The 16012-nt window shown below is 37.4% G+C and overlaps 2 protein-coding genes and 1 pseudogene across 2 annotated transcripts; 1 reads left to right on the top strand and 2 right to left on the bottom strand.

The window, feature by feature from the left end:
* Window positions 1–2154: 2154 nt before the first annotated feature.
* LOC126796844 (protein PSK SIMULATOR 1-like) lies at window positions 2155–4424 on the top strand. Its single transcript, XM_050523563.1, has 2 exons — window positions 2155–2239; window positions 2657–4424. Exon 2 carries the CDS (start codon window positions 2703–2705, stop codon window positions 4422–4424), a length of 1722 nt encoding a protein of 573 aa, XP_050379520.1. The 5' UTR covers window positions 2155–2239; window positions 2657–2702.
* A 1161-nt stretch (window positions 4425–5585) lies between these two features.
* Window positions 5586–7528, bottom strand: LOC126796843 (cytochrome P450 76A2-like; annotated as a pseudogene).
* A 1682-nt stretch (window positions 7529–9210) lies between these two features.
* Window positions 9211–11578, bottom strand: LOC126797732 (cytochrome P450 76A2-like). The gene is made up of 2 exons (XM_050524435.1): window positions 10625–11578; window positions 9211–9911 (listed from the first exon to the last, which is right to left on the bottom strand). The coding sequence occupies exons 1-2, from the start codon at window positions 11546–11548 to the stop codon at window positions 9297–9299; spliced, it is 1539 nt and encodes a 512-aa protein (XP_050380392.1). The 5' UTR covers window positions 11549–11578; the 3' UTR covers window positions 9211–9296.
* Window positions 11579–16012: the final 4434 nt, after the last annotated feature.

Genomic DNA, 16012 nt, shown 5'->3' with positions numbered 1-16012 from the left:
ACTAAAATCTATAATGCTGCATTGAAGAGAATGAATCTTTGAATAAAAACTTGCTCTTATTGCGGTAGGGGTGGGCGCGGGTTGGATCAAGTCAGGTTTGGACCCAACCCGTATTCGACCAACATCTCTCGATTTGCAATTTTATACCACCGACAACGGATTTGTGAAAGGGCATGGCTGAATAAATCGGTGGCCGAACTTTCAGATCGGTGTAGTTCGGTTTCGATGCTTGTGTGTTTTTTCTTTTTATAAATTTTAATCATAAAAAAGAGAAAGATATTCTAGATCGCAATATTATGATGCTATCTTCTCATATCATCTCACACCCAACATCATCTTCATCAAAAGTTCCTAGATTTCTCATCTTGTGATCGTCTATAGATAAATGATTCCTAATCCTCTATTCCTGCATATGGACATAAGACCAAAATCTCAACCTGAAATGAGAAGAAAATTTAACCATCAATCTAAGTTATCTAACAACACCCATCTAAAAGGAATAACAATAACATGCATCTTACATGAACGAGATCGACCTAATTTGGTGTTGGTGGGTGTTAAGTTAAGTTAGATGTGTAACATGGTAGAGAGAGAGAGAGAGAGAGAGAGGCTAGTTCGGGAAAATGCTAGGGTTGAGCAATTATAGTAGATGTAGAGATTGAGTGTGGTAAGGTCTATTTTAACAAAACTCAACCAATGAGAAGTAGACAACACATATAAAAAATACATGTTTTATAAACATTCAGGCGGATCGGTTTCTTTCAGTCGGGTTAATTGCCTGACCTGTTTTAAAACAGATCGGGTTGGGTCGGCTTTCAAGTTTTTCATTACTGATTTGTTTCAGTTCGGTCACCAAACCTTATTTTTACGATTCAAATTGGCCGGTTTAGGGGCACGGTTCGGTTTGTGCCCAACCCTAATTGTTGATACCATTTCATAAGTCTCTCTTTGTAAGTAACACACTCATTATAGCATAGTAATTGTTATATTTAAAATAAATAAAAATCTTTAGCTTATTATGTAGGCCAACTGTTCAAAACCTAATACATAGTAAAGTTAACAAGCATAGTATTGAAAGCTCTGCGAATATCCAAAGAAATTGCATTTATAATATGAACAAAAAGAAGAGCAACCAACAAGAAACCAAGTGCATAAGATCACCAGCACATCTCTCTCAATCCATTGCACATATTATCACCTTATAATATCTTCATTCTTTGTTTATTTAAAACTGAGGACAGTTGTGCATCAAATTAATCTCATGTGACAATTGAGTAGAGAGCAGCATAAACCTCAGGGCTCAGGATTGGCTCCACTCTCAAACAGAGGAAGCTACAAAAGTACACAAGATTTCAACAAGGGAAAGTCTTCGTCATCGGCCTCGATTACTAACATCTGCCAGACTCAAAACCACCGTTGCGAAACAACCAAAGAGCAAGAATATGTTACAACTACAGGTTCAAGGAACCTCCCAACCAGATCTTCAAAGATATTCCACCCCAGATGCTTCGAAAACACTCTTTCTCCTCGACAGTGTCCACGTCTGTCATATAGTTGAAAGTTCAATGTCAAAACCCACCACCCTTTTCTCCAAATTCAATCTCCAACTTAACTTATGTGAATGATCGTGGCATCATAAATGGTTGCCGAAGTTGAGTAGTATTTGGAATAAGTTATAGTTGTAGTTATCTTCATAAGTTGGATACTTTCTCTTTGAACATACAACGTTCGATACAGAACCATCAACAAGAAAAGCATAAACATTTCGAAACATCGAAACATGGTACACGACCAGACATTACCATATGTGTTTTTTTTAAAGAAGCCATTATTATATGTTGATGTAACAAACTAGTATCTCTTATGTTTTGTAACATTGTGTGTGCGTTACCCAAATTGTCGTTGGTGGAAAACAGAGAAGGTTAAATTCCAATTAGAAAAAAAATAAATGGAAATGGCTAACATTGCGACCGTTGGTATTTTCAGAGGGGCAATGTAATATCCCACGGGTTTTCACTTCGGATTCACCGATTTTACGACTGCTCTAGGACTCCTTGAGGTCCCATCTTTGTCTCATTCTTATCCCCCTTGCGTTGCGGCCGCGGGTATTTGTATAATTGTATGTAGCTGTAGACCTTCAAACCCATCAGGCACAAACCTTCTTCTTCTTCTTCTTCTTCTTATGTGCATCTGGGAGTTCACAGAAATGTCAAAGCTTCCACCTTTTCCAAGATAAACAGTGAGTTTTCAGTTTTCACTCCACACGAAGTTGGTTCTTTGGTTTTTGCTTAATTTTGAGTTTTGTAGATTGAATATGTTAGAGCAGTAGAAATGTATGTTCTATTGTTGAGATTATGTGGGGAATTCTTGTTTTTGGGACTTGGGGAACTACCAATTTTTCTCTTTGGCTTTAAAGTTTGGAACGTAGAGGCGATGAGAGAACTTGAAAATTGGTTTTATGGATGTGTTTTGTTTGCTGTATTTCTATGATTCTTGAACAACCAAATGAAGGGTTAGAGTTGGAATTGGATTATTGTGCTTGGTCTTGCTATTGAGACTTTGGTAGATTTAGGGGTTTTTGTTTAATTTCTGTGAATTTGTTTTGTTTTTGAGAAATTTGTGTTGTTTACAAGTTTCAAATTTCATTTTGGCTCAGGAACATAGGGATCTACTGAGATTTTTGGTTCTTTGGTTTATTGTTTATGCTTGATCAAATGGGGGCTGAAATTGCATCAGAGTCATGGTTTGGTAGTTTAAGGTTTTCATGGGGTCGTGTGGTTAAGGCTGAGAAGCCTATGGTTGGAATTTTAGCGTTTGAAGTTGCGGGATTGATGTTAAAGATGGTTAATTTGTGGAACAGTTTGAGTGAAAGGGATATGATTAGGATGAGAGAAGAAATAGTTAACTCAACCGGGGTGAGAAGACTCGTGTCCGAAGATGATGACTACTTGATGGAACTTGCACTGAATGAGATAATTGAGAACTTGGGATATCTGGCAACGTGTGTGGTCAGGCTTGGAAAGAGGTGCTCAGATCCTATTTATCACAACTTCGAACGATTTTTTGAAGATCCTCTTGAAAGTGGTTTGCGATCATTTGGGTACCGGTGGAAGAAAATGGAGAGGAAGATGAAGAAATTGGACAGATTTGTTTCAAATACTTTGCAATTGTCACAGGAGCTGGAAGTGCTGGCGGACCTTGAGCAGACACTGAGGAGAATGCGCGCTAATCCTGAGTTGAATCAAGTCAGAGTGCTCGAGTTTCAGCAGAAGGTAATATGGCAACGTCAAGAAGTGAAGAATCTACAAGACATGTCTCCCTGGGGTAGAACCTACGATTATGTTGTCCGACTTCTAGCAAGATCCCTTTTTACAATACTGGAGAGGATCAAGCTGGTCTTTAGTTGTGATCAAATGGCTTTTGTAGAGGGAAATGATAATTGTGAAGTTAGAATTTCTGCACTTCAACTTAGCAATTCTCATTGTCTCTCTCGCAGTCATTCCTTTTCTGCTCTAATGTACTCTTCTGTTCACCCATCTGATCATTCTGATGCTACTCCCCATGGGTTCCATTCAGGACCTCTTGGAAGGTCAGTTTCCAAGCAAAAGCCTACTGCCGGTAAGACTAGAACAAAAATGCAGCATCAGCAACCAGTTCAACATGGAAATTATTCACAATTAAAAGCCAAACGGTTTTCTCAAATTGGACCTTTTAAAGGATGCATGACTGGTGTAGGTGGTTCTCCAGTTCTAGAGAGTTGCAAGTCAAATATTGGTGGTTCCATGAGGTTGAACAGTTCTAGTATGAAACATATGAAGGACACACATATGGCATCTCAGTCCATCAGCAGCAGGATCTATACTAAATTGTCCCTGTTCAGTTCAAAATGTTCCTTGTTGACTGCCTCACCATCTACACTAGGTGGTGCTGCCCTTGCTCTCCATTATGCAAATGTCATTATTTTGATTGAAAAGATAGCATCATCTCCTCACTTGATCAGTGTTGATGCAAGATGTGATATTTATAATATGTTAACCACAAGTATACAAACTACTCTCAGAGCTAGACTCAAGTCATATCCCAAAACTACTGCCTCATCAGTCTACAATCCGGCCCTTGCAGAAGAATGGGGTCTCGCACTTGAACAGATAATGGAATGGCTTGGTCCACTCGCTCATAACACGATACGGTGGCATTCTGAGCGCAATATTGTGAAGCAGCAAGAAGTTTCAAGTTCAAATGTGCTTCTGGTACAGACACTCTACTTTGCGAATTGGGCTAAAACTGAAGCTGCAATCCTAGAGCTTCTCATTGGTCTGAACTATATATGCATGTTTGATGCAACAAATAGGCGGGCTTTGAGAAATGCTGGTGGCAGCAGAGTTTACGCTGAGTGTATGCTCCAAAGGGTCGAAACTGCATGAATACATCTTATGAACTGCACAGCGAATTCTGCGACATGCTCAGGGTCTGTTAGATGAAAATTGAAGTCATAAAAAAAAGGTTGCTTACTTAATACGTCCATAAGACTGCTTGAAATGATCGGAATTGTCATTCAGATGTAGTTTTAAGCATGAATGTAACCTAATTGCATCTTCTTGGTCCTAGCAGGGGTTATCCTTATTTTGTGTTTTTGAGTTTGCTTGGAACTCAAAAATTCTTCAACTTGTTCATAGAGGGATAATGATTTGGTGCCCCTACCATAGTTTTCATGTAAAACAGATCTTGTCATGTAGACTACACGAAATGCTATTGTTGAGGGCTACACTTTTGACTTATATGTATCTTCCAACATATTATATATGGTAAATTCACTAAATTGTGTATCACTCATTCGTATCGATTTTTTTTTCTTGTTGATCGCTTTATCTTGTTCCTCTGCGTGAATTTCCTACTAGTCTGCTACTTTGTAACGAACCCCACTGTAATTTTTTAAGTTTGTGGAAACAGCTTGAAACAGATGAGCTACTGAGCTGCATACAGTTTGTGCACAATTCTTAATCACTCCTGGCTTTTTTCTTTTCCAGAAAGATTTGGTGAATAATTGTATAAGGAAAAGGACCATTGTGGCATTGTCGACGGATCCATTGTCGATCCTCTATTGCCAATAGTTGATATCAAGCTAAAGCTTTACCAGCACAAAAGAGCATAGTTGAAAAGCAATTCAACATGTCAACAGGGGAGGTTATGACTTATGCATTCAAAAAATAAAGCCTCAATTATACTCGTGTTCACACGGCTTGCTTATGGTTTGCAGTACATGATTACGCCATGGTTAATTTATCTTCTAATGAATACTCGGATGTGGACTAAAGTTGCAATATGTATGTGGTCTATTTCAATCAGCTGTTGAAGATATTGCAGTACTTATTACTTATCACTAGAGGCTAGTTCTATACTGTCTTATTAAGAAACCAATTTAGCAGCATAGCTACTGGAATTTGAAACTAAAAGATGAAAGCAGCTAATTCCGAATGAAGCTTGTTATTTAATTAATTATGTTTTCGTAAAGATTGTATCAACTACAGCATCACGTACATTCAATCAAAAACAAAAAAGAGCATCACGTACATCTTATTATTGAACTAGACCAGCAGGCACTTTGTAGGTACAGCTAGTAATGGCTGATACTTTCTCATTGTTATGCCTAACCTGTCATTCCAATCCATAGTTTCTTTAGTAACATTTCCATCAAGTACCCAATCAAATTGGTGAAGCAATGACCCCAAAGTAAGGTGCAGCATCCTATGTCCCAAAGGCACACCAGCACACATTCTTCTCCCAGCTCCAAATGGAATGAACTCATAATGCTGACCCTTATAATCCACTTTTGAACCTATGAATCTCCCAGCTCCAAAGGAATTAGGAGCGTCAATCCAAATACCTGGGTCTCTTCCAATCGCATACGCATTAACAAATACTTGTGTATCTTTTTTTTTTTTTGGTTTCCCAGGAAATACATCTCCCTTTGGGAGATGACTATATCTTCGAGCCGCGTCGGACCGCCAGGTTATGGCGGAGAAGCTCTCCCAACATTGATTTCTTCATTCACAAGGCTCGAACTCGAGACCTTGCTTAAGAAGAACAAGCTCATTTCCACTTGAACCACCAAGTGTTGGTAATACTTGTGTATCTTTGGGTATGAAGTACCCCATGAATTTGGTGTCTTGTATAGCTTTCCTTGGTATGAGGAATGGGACGGGTGGATGTAATCTTAGTGTTTAACTATGCAATTCAAGTATGGAAGATTGTCGATGTCAGACTCGTTCATCTTTCTGTTTGGACCGATCACTTGATTGAGTTTTTTTTTTTTTTGCCTTGATTAGTGTCTTGGGGTTGCATAGTAGCTTGGTCATTGCCCATTCGATTGTGCTGCTTGTTGTTTCTCCACCTGCCAAAAACATTTCCTGCACCATGTACAGTTATAAACTTATAGTTAGTTAATTACAGCTAAAATTGTTAGATTCAATATGCATTCTAATACGAGTGGTTAAAAGTTAAAACACACTTACAAGTATGAAAATGTTGATATCATGATCAGAAATCTTTGCTGGTTCATCATTTCCATTGCCTTCGAATTCAAGCAACACATCTAGAAAGTCCCAGCTAGTTTTCTCTCCACCCGCTAACTGCCTCTCATTCAAGTGCACCTTCACAAAACCAGAAGCAAGTTCCAGAATCTTTGCCATATCTTTCTTCATCCTCTTCCTCACACCTTGTGGATCAAGCCACCTCAGCCAAGGAAAGTAGTCCGCCATGTTGGCATGCCCGTTCGTCTCCATGACTACCTTCATCCACTCAAAAAACTCCAGCCAATCTTTCGAATTCGGATCCACCAAGTCCCTCGACAACAGGAGATTCCCAAGAAGATTGAACGACACAAGGAACACGAAACGGGCCAGGTGCACCCCACGCGAAGATGCTCCATTATCTTGGAGTTTAGAGGCTTCTTCTTCTATCCACTTCTGCATGTTGTCAACGCACTTCCTCCTAATCTTTACAGTGTCATTGATACGCTTGTTGGTTAACATGTCGACTGTCAACAAGCGCTTTAACACGCGCCAGTGCGTTCCACAAGGGGCCAGCGCGAGCGACCCCTTATGGTAGTTCAGCAAAAGAGAGGTCGTGATTTTTTAAAAACTCAGCGGCTTCTTTGGCTGAGAGGATTGCCATGGTGTTTCGGGCACCAATTCTTAGCCATATCATGGGACGAAAAGTGTCGCGCAGTTTGGTGAGGGTTTTGTGTGGCATTTGACCAAGGTTGAGCATGTTGCCGATTATTGGCCATCCCGGTGAGCTTGGTGGAAGTTCGTGATCTTTACTTGAGTATTTTGACCCAATGATTGAAAAATTAAAAATATTGTCGAAATATCGGCGATATTTTTGTTTTTCTCACGTGGAGAATATATCTCAACTTGTCAATTTAATTTCAAACAAAATAATGGAAATTTTCTGAAATATCACGAAATTTTCGAAATATAGTGATATATGTGGAAATTTGACCGTTGACTTGGCGGATTGACGTCATGTGGCGCGCACATGCACCTTCGCCAAAAGTTGCAAGTGCGGGAATCGAACCCTGCTCCTTGATAGATTAATGCCCTAGCCAACGATCTTCATAATATTGTAGTTTCTAAGCTGTATCGAAAAAAAAGTTGATTATTTAGCTCATCACCCACCCGGTCTTCTTCATTAGTTTCTTCAGAGGTACATGGATGGAGCGCTTGTCCTGGATTTTCTTGTTTCTTTTATCATGCCAGCTCTCCTCTTCTTTCTCATCCCCCGGAGGTCAAAGCAGAACTAAAATTTCACTGATCGTGAAAATATCGAGAGTCTAAAAAATAAAAATTTCTATGGAAATATCGATCTTAGAAAATAATTAATGAAAATGTGATTTAAAAAATGGAAATTTTGAACTAGTATGTTCTATAAGAAAATCTTGTATAAATATTAAACTTTTTTTTACTAAATATTAAACTATTAGTCTATAGTGAGTCGTAGTAATTTGAAATTAAACATACACTACGACATAAGAAGATATGAAAGGACCAAAGAGCTAAAGAAGAAATAAAGGAAATGAGTAGTATTTATGCAACAATGCATTCAAAATACATATATAAAGTACTTTGAAAATCAGTTAAAAAAAAATTGAATTGTAGGTGAATGATTAAAAGTTAAAAATAACATAAAAGAATCAAGTAAGACAGATACGACATTTCCAAAAAAAAAATATAACGTAGATATGTATTGTAGTTTCGTTAATCTATATATATATATATATATATATATATATATATTTGAAATGGTAGCTTATTAATCTATATGACATGAGATCATGTATGGGTTTTTTTTTCGATTAGATATATAAAAAATCATGCACGGTTGTTGTGTGAATTATAAACTATACATCACTATCAATGTGGAATTCGAGGATTTGACCAAAACGAAAAATTAAAACGAGGAACTCGAGGGAGGAGGCTACGTTGGTCATATTTCGCACTCTAATTTGACCGTAAATGCCAACTGCCGGTCGACGTAATATTGTGCTTGCAGATATAGAGGGTGACATGTTGTTTTTTTTTTTTTTAAGAAATAATGATTCCCTTAATTAACCAAGTCATAAGGCACGCTACATCATAAATTGATATGTTGTTTATAGAGACTTATATACAAAGTGTTTTCCTTTAATTGATATATTGGGGCGTACGATACCTCACCAAACTAAGTATATCAAACAATATATTGTGCATGATTACAACATGCATAGTTAAGCAAACTAGCAAAGGTTATAGGCTTATAGCCTTGCATCGTCCATCCATATGAAGACTTAAAGTTAATATTTATAACAGAGACGCTGCTATTTTGATCCAAGGTGTTCTCCTTTTATGGATGACGATTAATTTAATTGGCTAGGCGATTGACATACGAGCTTTAGGTTTGTGCCTAAATAGAAGGGTTTGATTTGCGGACATGCTATGCTTTTTTTTTTCTTTTTCTTTTTTGAATCGAATGCTATGCTCTTTTTGCTACACTATATTCTTATTTTTGTCTAAGTAAATAATGTTTATGAATATAGTCAGAACTGAGAAGTATAAATCAACTAAGGATCGGAAGACTTTTTGATGTATTGAAAAATGTATGTATATATATATATATATATCAAAGTAAAAGATGTATTAGATAGCACAAAGCACGAATAAAGATCATATGTAGGAATGATGGAAACTACTTAACATTATACTGAAAGTAGAAAACTGAGTTTATTTGCAACATATTACAAATATTGAATCAGTGAACTAAGCAAAGCACTTTGTAGGCCATGCCAGTAGTGGCTCAGACTTCCTCATTGTAATTCCTAGATTGTCATTCCAATTCATAGACTCTTTAGTAACATTCCCCCCAAGTGCCCAATCGAATTGGTGAAGCAATGACCCCAAGGTAAGGTGCAGCATTCTTTGACCCAATGGCACACCTGCGCACATTCTTCTCCCAGCTCCAAAAGGAATCAACTCATAATGCTGACCTTTATATTCAACTTTCGATCCTATGAACCTCTCAGGCTTAAATGAATCGGGTTCGTCAGTCCACACATTTGGATCTCTTCCAATTGCATAAGCATTCACAAATGCCTGTGTGTCCTTGGGTATAAAGTACCCCATGAATTTGGTGTCTTGTACTGCTCTCCTTGGTACGAGGAATGGGATTGGTGGATGCAATCTTAGGGTTTCTTTGATTATGTTTTGCAAGTATGGAAGATTGTCAATGTCACTTTCTTCCATCTTTCTGTTTGGACCTATCACTCGACTGAGCTCAGATTTGGCCTTGTTCAATGTCTCTGGGTTGCATAAAAGCTCTGTCAGTGCCCATTCGGTTGTGCTGCTTGTTGTCTCTGAACCAGCCAGGAATATTTCCTGCACCGTAATTCTAATTTGTTACTGATGTTCAATGATAGTGTTTTCATCGATCATGAGATTCACCATAAATTAGCACCATTAATCTGTCTGCATATATTGGGTCTCATAAACCATATATTAATTAGAAAGTCATCAGCAAGTTCTCAACTTAATAATCCTAATCGGAAAAGCTATCAGCATGTATAACGTGCGTACATATTAACTAGTGTATATATTTTAGGCTCTCATGTGTGAATCGAAGCACATCATGCTTGCATGTACTGATCGATTACTTGAGTAACATGACACACACACACACACATTAATCCAGCAAATAGTCCCTCTCATGCGAAGCACATAATGGAAGCATATATTACTCACACACATTAGCCAGCTAAATTCTTTCTCATGTGAACCGCTTCATGTATGTATATTTGAGAAATCCATGCCATCAGCCTGTAAAATAGACTGGAGTATTTACTTAGATAAACATGCATGCATGCATGGTAATTACCAGTTAATAGACTCAAGTATATACTTAGATAACCATGCATGCATGGTAAATCGATGCAGGTAATTAAGTTTATATATATATATATAACGAATTTTATATGCAGTGAAAGTTCGATCTCCTTCTGGATTATGTGACTACTGAGTAAACTTCAAAAAATTCCTACAACGCTGGAAAATTTCAACCAACAGTTAATCTGAGCTAGGGCAGAGACACTTACCAGAATGAAAATATTGAGATGATGATCAGAAATCTTGGCTGATTCATCCATTTCGTCGCTTTCATAATCAAGCAACACATCCAGAAAGTCCCTAGTTTTCTCTCCACCGATCAACTTCCTCTCTTTCAAGCGCGCCTTCACATAACCGGAGGCAATTTCCAGAGCCTTTCCAACGTGCTTGTTCATCCTTCTCTTCACACCCTGTAAATCAAGCCACTTCAGCCATGGAAAGTAGTCCGACATGTTTCCAACACCATTCGCCTCCATCAATCCCCTCATCGCCTCAAAGAACTCCAGCCCTTCTTTCGAATTCGGATCCACCAAGTCCCTCGACAACATTAGATTCCCAAGAAGATTAAATGTCATGAGGAACACGAATCGACTGACCTGCACTCCCTTTGATGATGATCCATTTTCCTGGAGTTTAGAGGCTTCTTCTTCTATCCATTTCTGCATATTATCGACGCACTTTCTGCGTATGGACGCCGTCTCATTGATACGCTTGTTGGTTAACATGTCCATGGTCACTAGACGCCTCAGCACTCGCCACTGTGTCCCATAAGGGGCCAGCGCGAGTGATCCCTTATGGTAGTCGTGAGCACGAGAGCCTTCAATGATAGTCCGTTCAACAAACGTCAGGTCGTGATTTTTGAAAAACTCGGTGGCCGCTTTGGTTGATTGGATTACCAAGGTATTCCGGACACCGATCCTTAGCCATACCACAGAACCGAACTTATTTCGTAGCCCGGTGAGGGTTCTGTGTGGCATAGTTCCAAGGTCGAGCATGTTTCCGATAAGTGGCCATCCCGGCGGGCCGGGTGGAAGCCCTTGGTTGGCACTTGAGTTTGATCTCCACCAAATTAGCAAGAAGAGCAGAGATGGTATGCCAACATAAACAAGGAAATTCCACGGTAAGTACTCCATTTAGCTGAAGTAATAATGAAGTGTGTGAGCTAGTTAAGCTCAGTTCGTTTATATATATACCACATTGTAAGAGTAGAAAAAATGGAGCCTTATAGATTGATTCCGACATTGCGTTAACAGAGACCGGCATTACATATCACAAAGTGATATTTAATCAATAGTTTGACTGTATCAATAATCCAAAAATTTAATTAACCGTAAACATCGCTTATGGAATTTTTAATCTGGAATTTTCTGTAAACACGTTCATGTTCCGACATATGGTTAACTCTGTTCAACCCGGTGAAAATGGATGGCGACATATGATGTTGCGATAGATCGTTGATATCTATACAGATAAGAACAGCCAGCAGCGCAATGAAATAATAATAGCAGTATCATTCTTTAGAACTAGGACAAATGAGGAGGGACGGACCTGCCGACTACCATGCATATGAAGATAAGAGTCATAAAACAATAAAGGATGCTTCAACCAATACCACGTGTAACAAGACTACAAAATTTGAGAAATTGATGTAGAGAAATTATTATATATACCCGTCACATACCTTACGTGACGTATTTTTTAATGTTATTAGTCTATTTTTTATTGTAGTTATTTTTGATTGGTTCTTATATGTAAATAAACTGTTATCATTTTTACTGCGTGCATGTTAATTATATCATGGTGTAATATAATTGGCTGGGTACACTACATGGCACATGGCGTAATATGATTGGCTGAGTACAACACATGACACGTGGTGTGACGGGTACACAGAATAATTACTCATTGATGTATGAGAGAAATTTGTAAGGCCACAGTATATATATTGTTACCTAATTGGAAATTAAGGCAAATTAGTCCCAACTCTATATATAGTCTTTGTAATGGGAGCATTGTGGTCAGTTTCTTTCTCTCTAATTTCTCTGCTTAATCTCATATTTATCAATACCTTAGCTTACTTTTCAACATGCTACCAGAAGCAGGTTTGCCATCTTTCTTGGCAATTGTCCAGTATCTTCGTCGTCCACTATAGATCGAGACACTGCTTATGAGTTATGAGGTACAGTTGCATGCTTAAGCCACTTACGACAATATTTCAGCTCTTGCCTTGGCCTAATGGCCTCCAATTCAATATGTTACTCCAACGTGGAGCATCTTAAAGTGGCTGTGGCATATATACAATTCACAAGAGAGAAAGTGGCTTGATCGATCGAGGTGAATCGGGCACTTCGCAATTCATTTTAGACCCAATTTGAAGAAGAGATTTTCTATTAAACCCATCATTTTTTTTAATTTTAATTTACACCAAAAAGTTGTCATGTAGGATTAATATTAAAACATATATCCTTCAAAATTTACAAAAACTGCCACTGAAAGTCAAATTTATAACATACCTAATAAACTAATAATTAACTTAATCTATTCAATAATCTAAGCTTAACTTAATTCGTAGCCTTAATGTAATTATTATTTGTGCCAAAGTCATGTAATCTAGATTTAGAAACCAAAGTTAAATGAGCTGTTTCTTTTATATATTTCTTTTGTGTTTAAAAATATATATTTCTATCATATAAGTATATTATCTAATTAAACCTACTATATATATAGTTATATAAGTATATTAAATAAACATACTATATAGGTAAGTTATTTAATTCTACCATATAGGTATTTAAATAAACCTTCTATATAGGTAAGTTATCTAATTCTGCCATATAGGTAAATTATTTAATTAGTCCTACTATATAGGTAAGTTATTTAATTAGTCATACTATATAGGTAAGTTATTTTTTAAAATAAGTTATTTCAACTTCATAAATGAAGTTGGTCATCTATGTAGGCATGTTATATTTTACTATATTAAATTGGTATGTTATCTAATTTTACTATATAGGTAAGTTGATATTTCTACTATATAGGTAAGTTATCTATTAAAAATGTAACTCTAATCCTTTGGGGTTTTCTCAATATCTTATCAAAATGTAAATTGGTTTAGATACCTTGCATATAGTTGTGTGATTTATTAGTAAACTATACTAGAGATTTTTTTAAATGATGACAATATATATCTAAATATTAGATAAAGTAATCTAATAACAAGATATGCATATTATATAAGACCTGAGATTTCTAATCTCGATTACCGACACTTTAGGAATAACTAATCGACATTTAAATTAAATGTCGAGTACGTAGTTTAATATGTCAATATTAAACCACACGTCGCCACGAGCTCGTACATGTCTTCGGAATATTTTTCCGACGCTCGGTTTTATTTTTTACGAATTTCTAGAGTTGTGTTCTATTTTAAAAATAATTTCTATTGTGGGTATTTGTTTTCACGCTTTTAAGAAAAACCCCAAAATATTTTGACCCGGGCCCAAGGCCCGAGCCCAAATCTCTCTCTCTCTCTCTGACTCTCTCCCTTTTATTTTTCTTCCTCGCGTCTTCTTCTCCCTCATTTCTCTTCTTTCTTTTCCTCCTTCCTCCACCGAGACCACACCACCACCTTCTCGGCCTGGTGTCGCCATCCTATGGCAAGAGAGCCAACATGCAACCACATATTCATACTCACCACCTCATTCTATATCTATCCATATTAGAAACCTCCCCAAACAACCCCAATTTTGGTGAAATCAGAGTTGTTGCAGAGGGACTCCGACGAAGAGCTCCGACGGCCGATTCGAGCTCAAAAACCATCTCGTTTGGTAAGCTTGATTCTCTTTCCTCAAAACCCAGTTCAATTCCTCTTTTGATTACAATGAACTAACCCTAAATTCTTGTTCTTTGTTTTTCTGGATTTTGTTACCACCGTTGTGCCACCGTCATCGACCTCCTTCCCGGCGTAGCAAATTAATATAATAGCCCTACCAGTTCTCTCTTGATAAGTCTGATTTTCTATAATCATCTCCAATTAAATTTCAATTTTCAATTCCCTGAAATGGAACTTGGTTCCTAAACTCTTTCTTCCTCTTTTTCGGTTTTCTTCCGTTGTGAAATCACCACCTCAGCAACATTTATGGATTCCCGATGATGAAACAACTTCCTCTGAGATTCGAGAGGATCTCTGGAAGTACTGCAGCTCAGGAGGTGAAATGTTGCAGCCTTGGCTCTATGTTTTTAGTCCGTGAGATAGCAATCTCCTTCCGTTCACTTTTGTTTTGTCATTTTGGTGGTCACTGAATTATTGAGAAGCTTGTGAGTGATTTATATGTTTGTTTGGTTGAAATCGGAGAAGAATTTTGTTGCCGGAAGTGGAATCGGAGAGATAAAGGTGCAAAATGGGTTTTTACATTTTCACAGTTACCTTTATACTATTTTACTGTCAATATGAAATTACTATTATGCCCCTGACAGAAATTAGGTTTTATCTTAAATTACCTTTTTACTATTTACTAAATGATTTTTACAATTTTACTTAACCGTTAACTTAGTGAAATTATAATTTTTAAAATGGCGATGATTAACGTAACAATTAGTTACGACTATTCAATAGTTCAGATTCTCGCCCGGTTCGAGAATCGAGGACCCGTCTAACTTAGAAATGTGTCGGTAATTATTAAAGTCATCGAACGATTCCGAGTATGTTTAGAAGTCTTAAAGCATGATTAATATTGTTCGATAATTATAATTGGACTATTTTCGAGTTCTTTGAGAATTAGTCTAAAATTAGTTGGTCAACGTAATCAACTCCTGGTCAATCGAGGAAAGACTTGATCTATGGAGAGTCTTTGACTTTCTTGGTCAAACTAGATAAATTGATAGAGTTAACTTATCTTCCATATTCAACTTTGATGTTGACTCTTTTATACCCCATGAACTCAGAGTTGATGTTATGAGGATCTTTCGAAGACTTGGAGTAGCAGCAGTAGCTATACATTGGATTTGGATATCGGCTGAGATTCTGCATGTCATTCCGGGTAGGGGAGTTAATCCTCCTATGTTGATTTTGGGCCAGTTATAAATGCATAGTCTAGTTCTCAGTTGATTATTTATTATGCATAAAATGTTGTGAAAACCCGAGACTAGGCACGCTTTCGAGATATGGTAAGTAGTGAATCCTCGCGTGTGTTGACTTGAGAGTGACGGGAGCCTAGCATTCTAGGTAATCCTACGATGTCGATACTGTGAACCTCCGGATGGGCAATGCCCTATTTATTATTGGATCCATTATTTTCTATACTATTAAGGGCATTCCGTTTAAATGGACACTCTCGCTACTCTGTTATTATAACAGATGTGCAGTTGGCATCGACTATTTAGTCACTAAGATCGGTCGAACATTGCTTGAAGTTAAATTTGCCTTACTGTGAGCCCCTGAATTTGTTTTCTCCTTTTCAATATTTAGAAAATGCTAACCTACTCTTTTTTTGTGAAATTAAATTTGTAGTAAAATATTTTTGTTATGCTACACGTCGACACGAGCGCAAGAGTATTCGCAGAATATTTTTCCAGCATTCGGTATATTTGCTACGAAT

The sequence above is a fragment of the Argentina anserina genome, chromosome 6 (genome assembly GCF_933775445.1).
Source record: "Argentina anserina chromosome 6, drPotAnse1.1, whole genome shotgun sequence".
Taxonomy (NCBI): Eukaryota; Viridiplantae; Streptophyta; class Magnoliopsida; order Rosales; family Rosaceae; genus Argentina; species Argentina anserina.
This window is presented reverse-complemented; position numbering and strand designations above follow the sequence as displayed.

What these genes read in the sequence shown, in the direction of transcription:
- LOC126797732 (XM_050524435.1), bottom strand. Translation starts at nt 11,548, where the DNA reads ATGGAGTACTTACCGTGGAATTTCCTTGTTTATGTTGGCATACCATCT. An exon ending in ATCTCAATATTTTCATTCTG is followed by an intron (nt 9,912 to 10,624) that starts GTAAGTGTCTCT and finishes ATTACGGTGCAG; the next exon opens with GAAATATTCCTGGCTGGTTC.
- LOC126796844 (XM_050523563.1), top strand. Translation starts at nt 2,703, where the DNA reads ATGCTTGATCAAATGGGGGCTGAAATTGCATCAGAGTCATGGTTTGGT.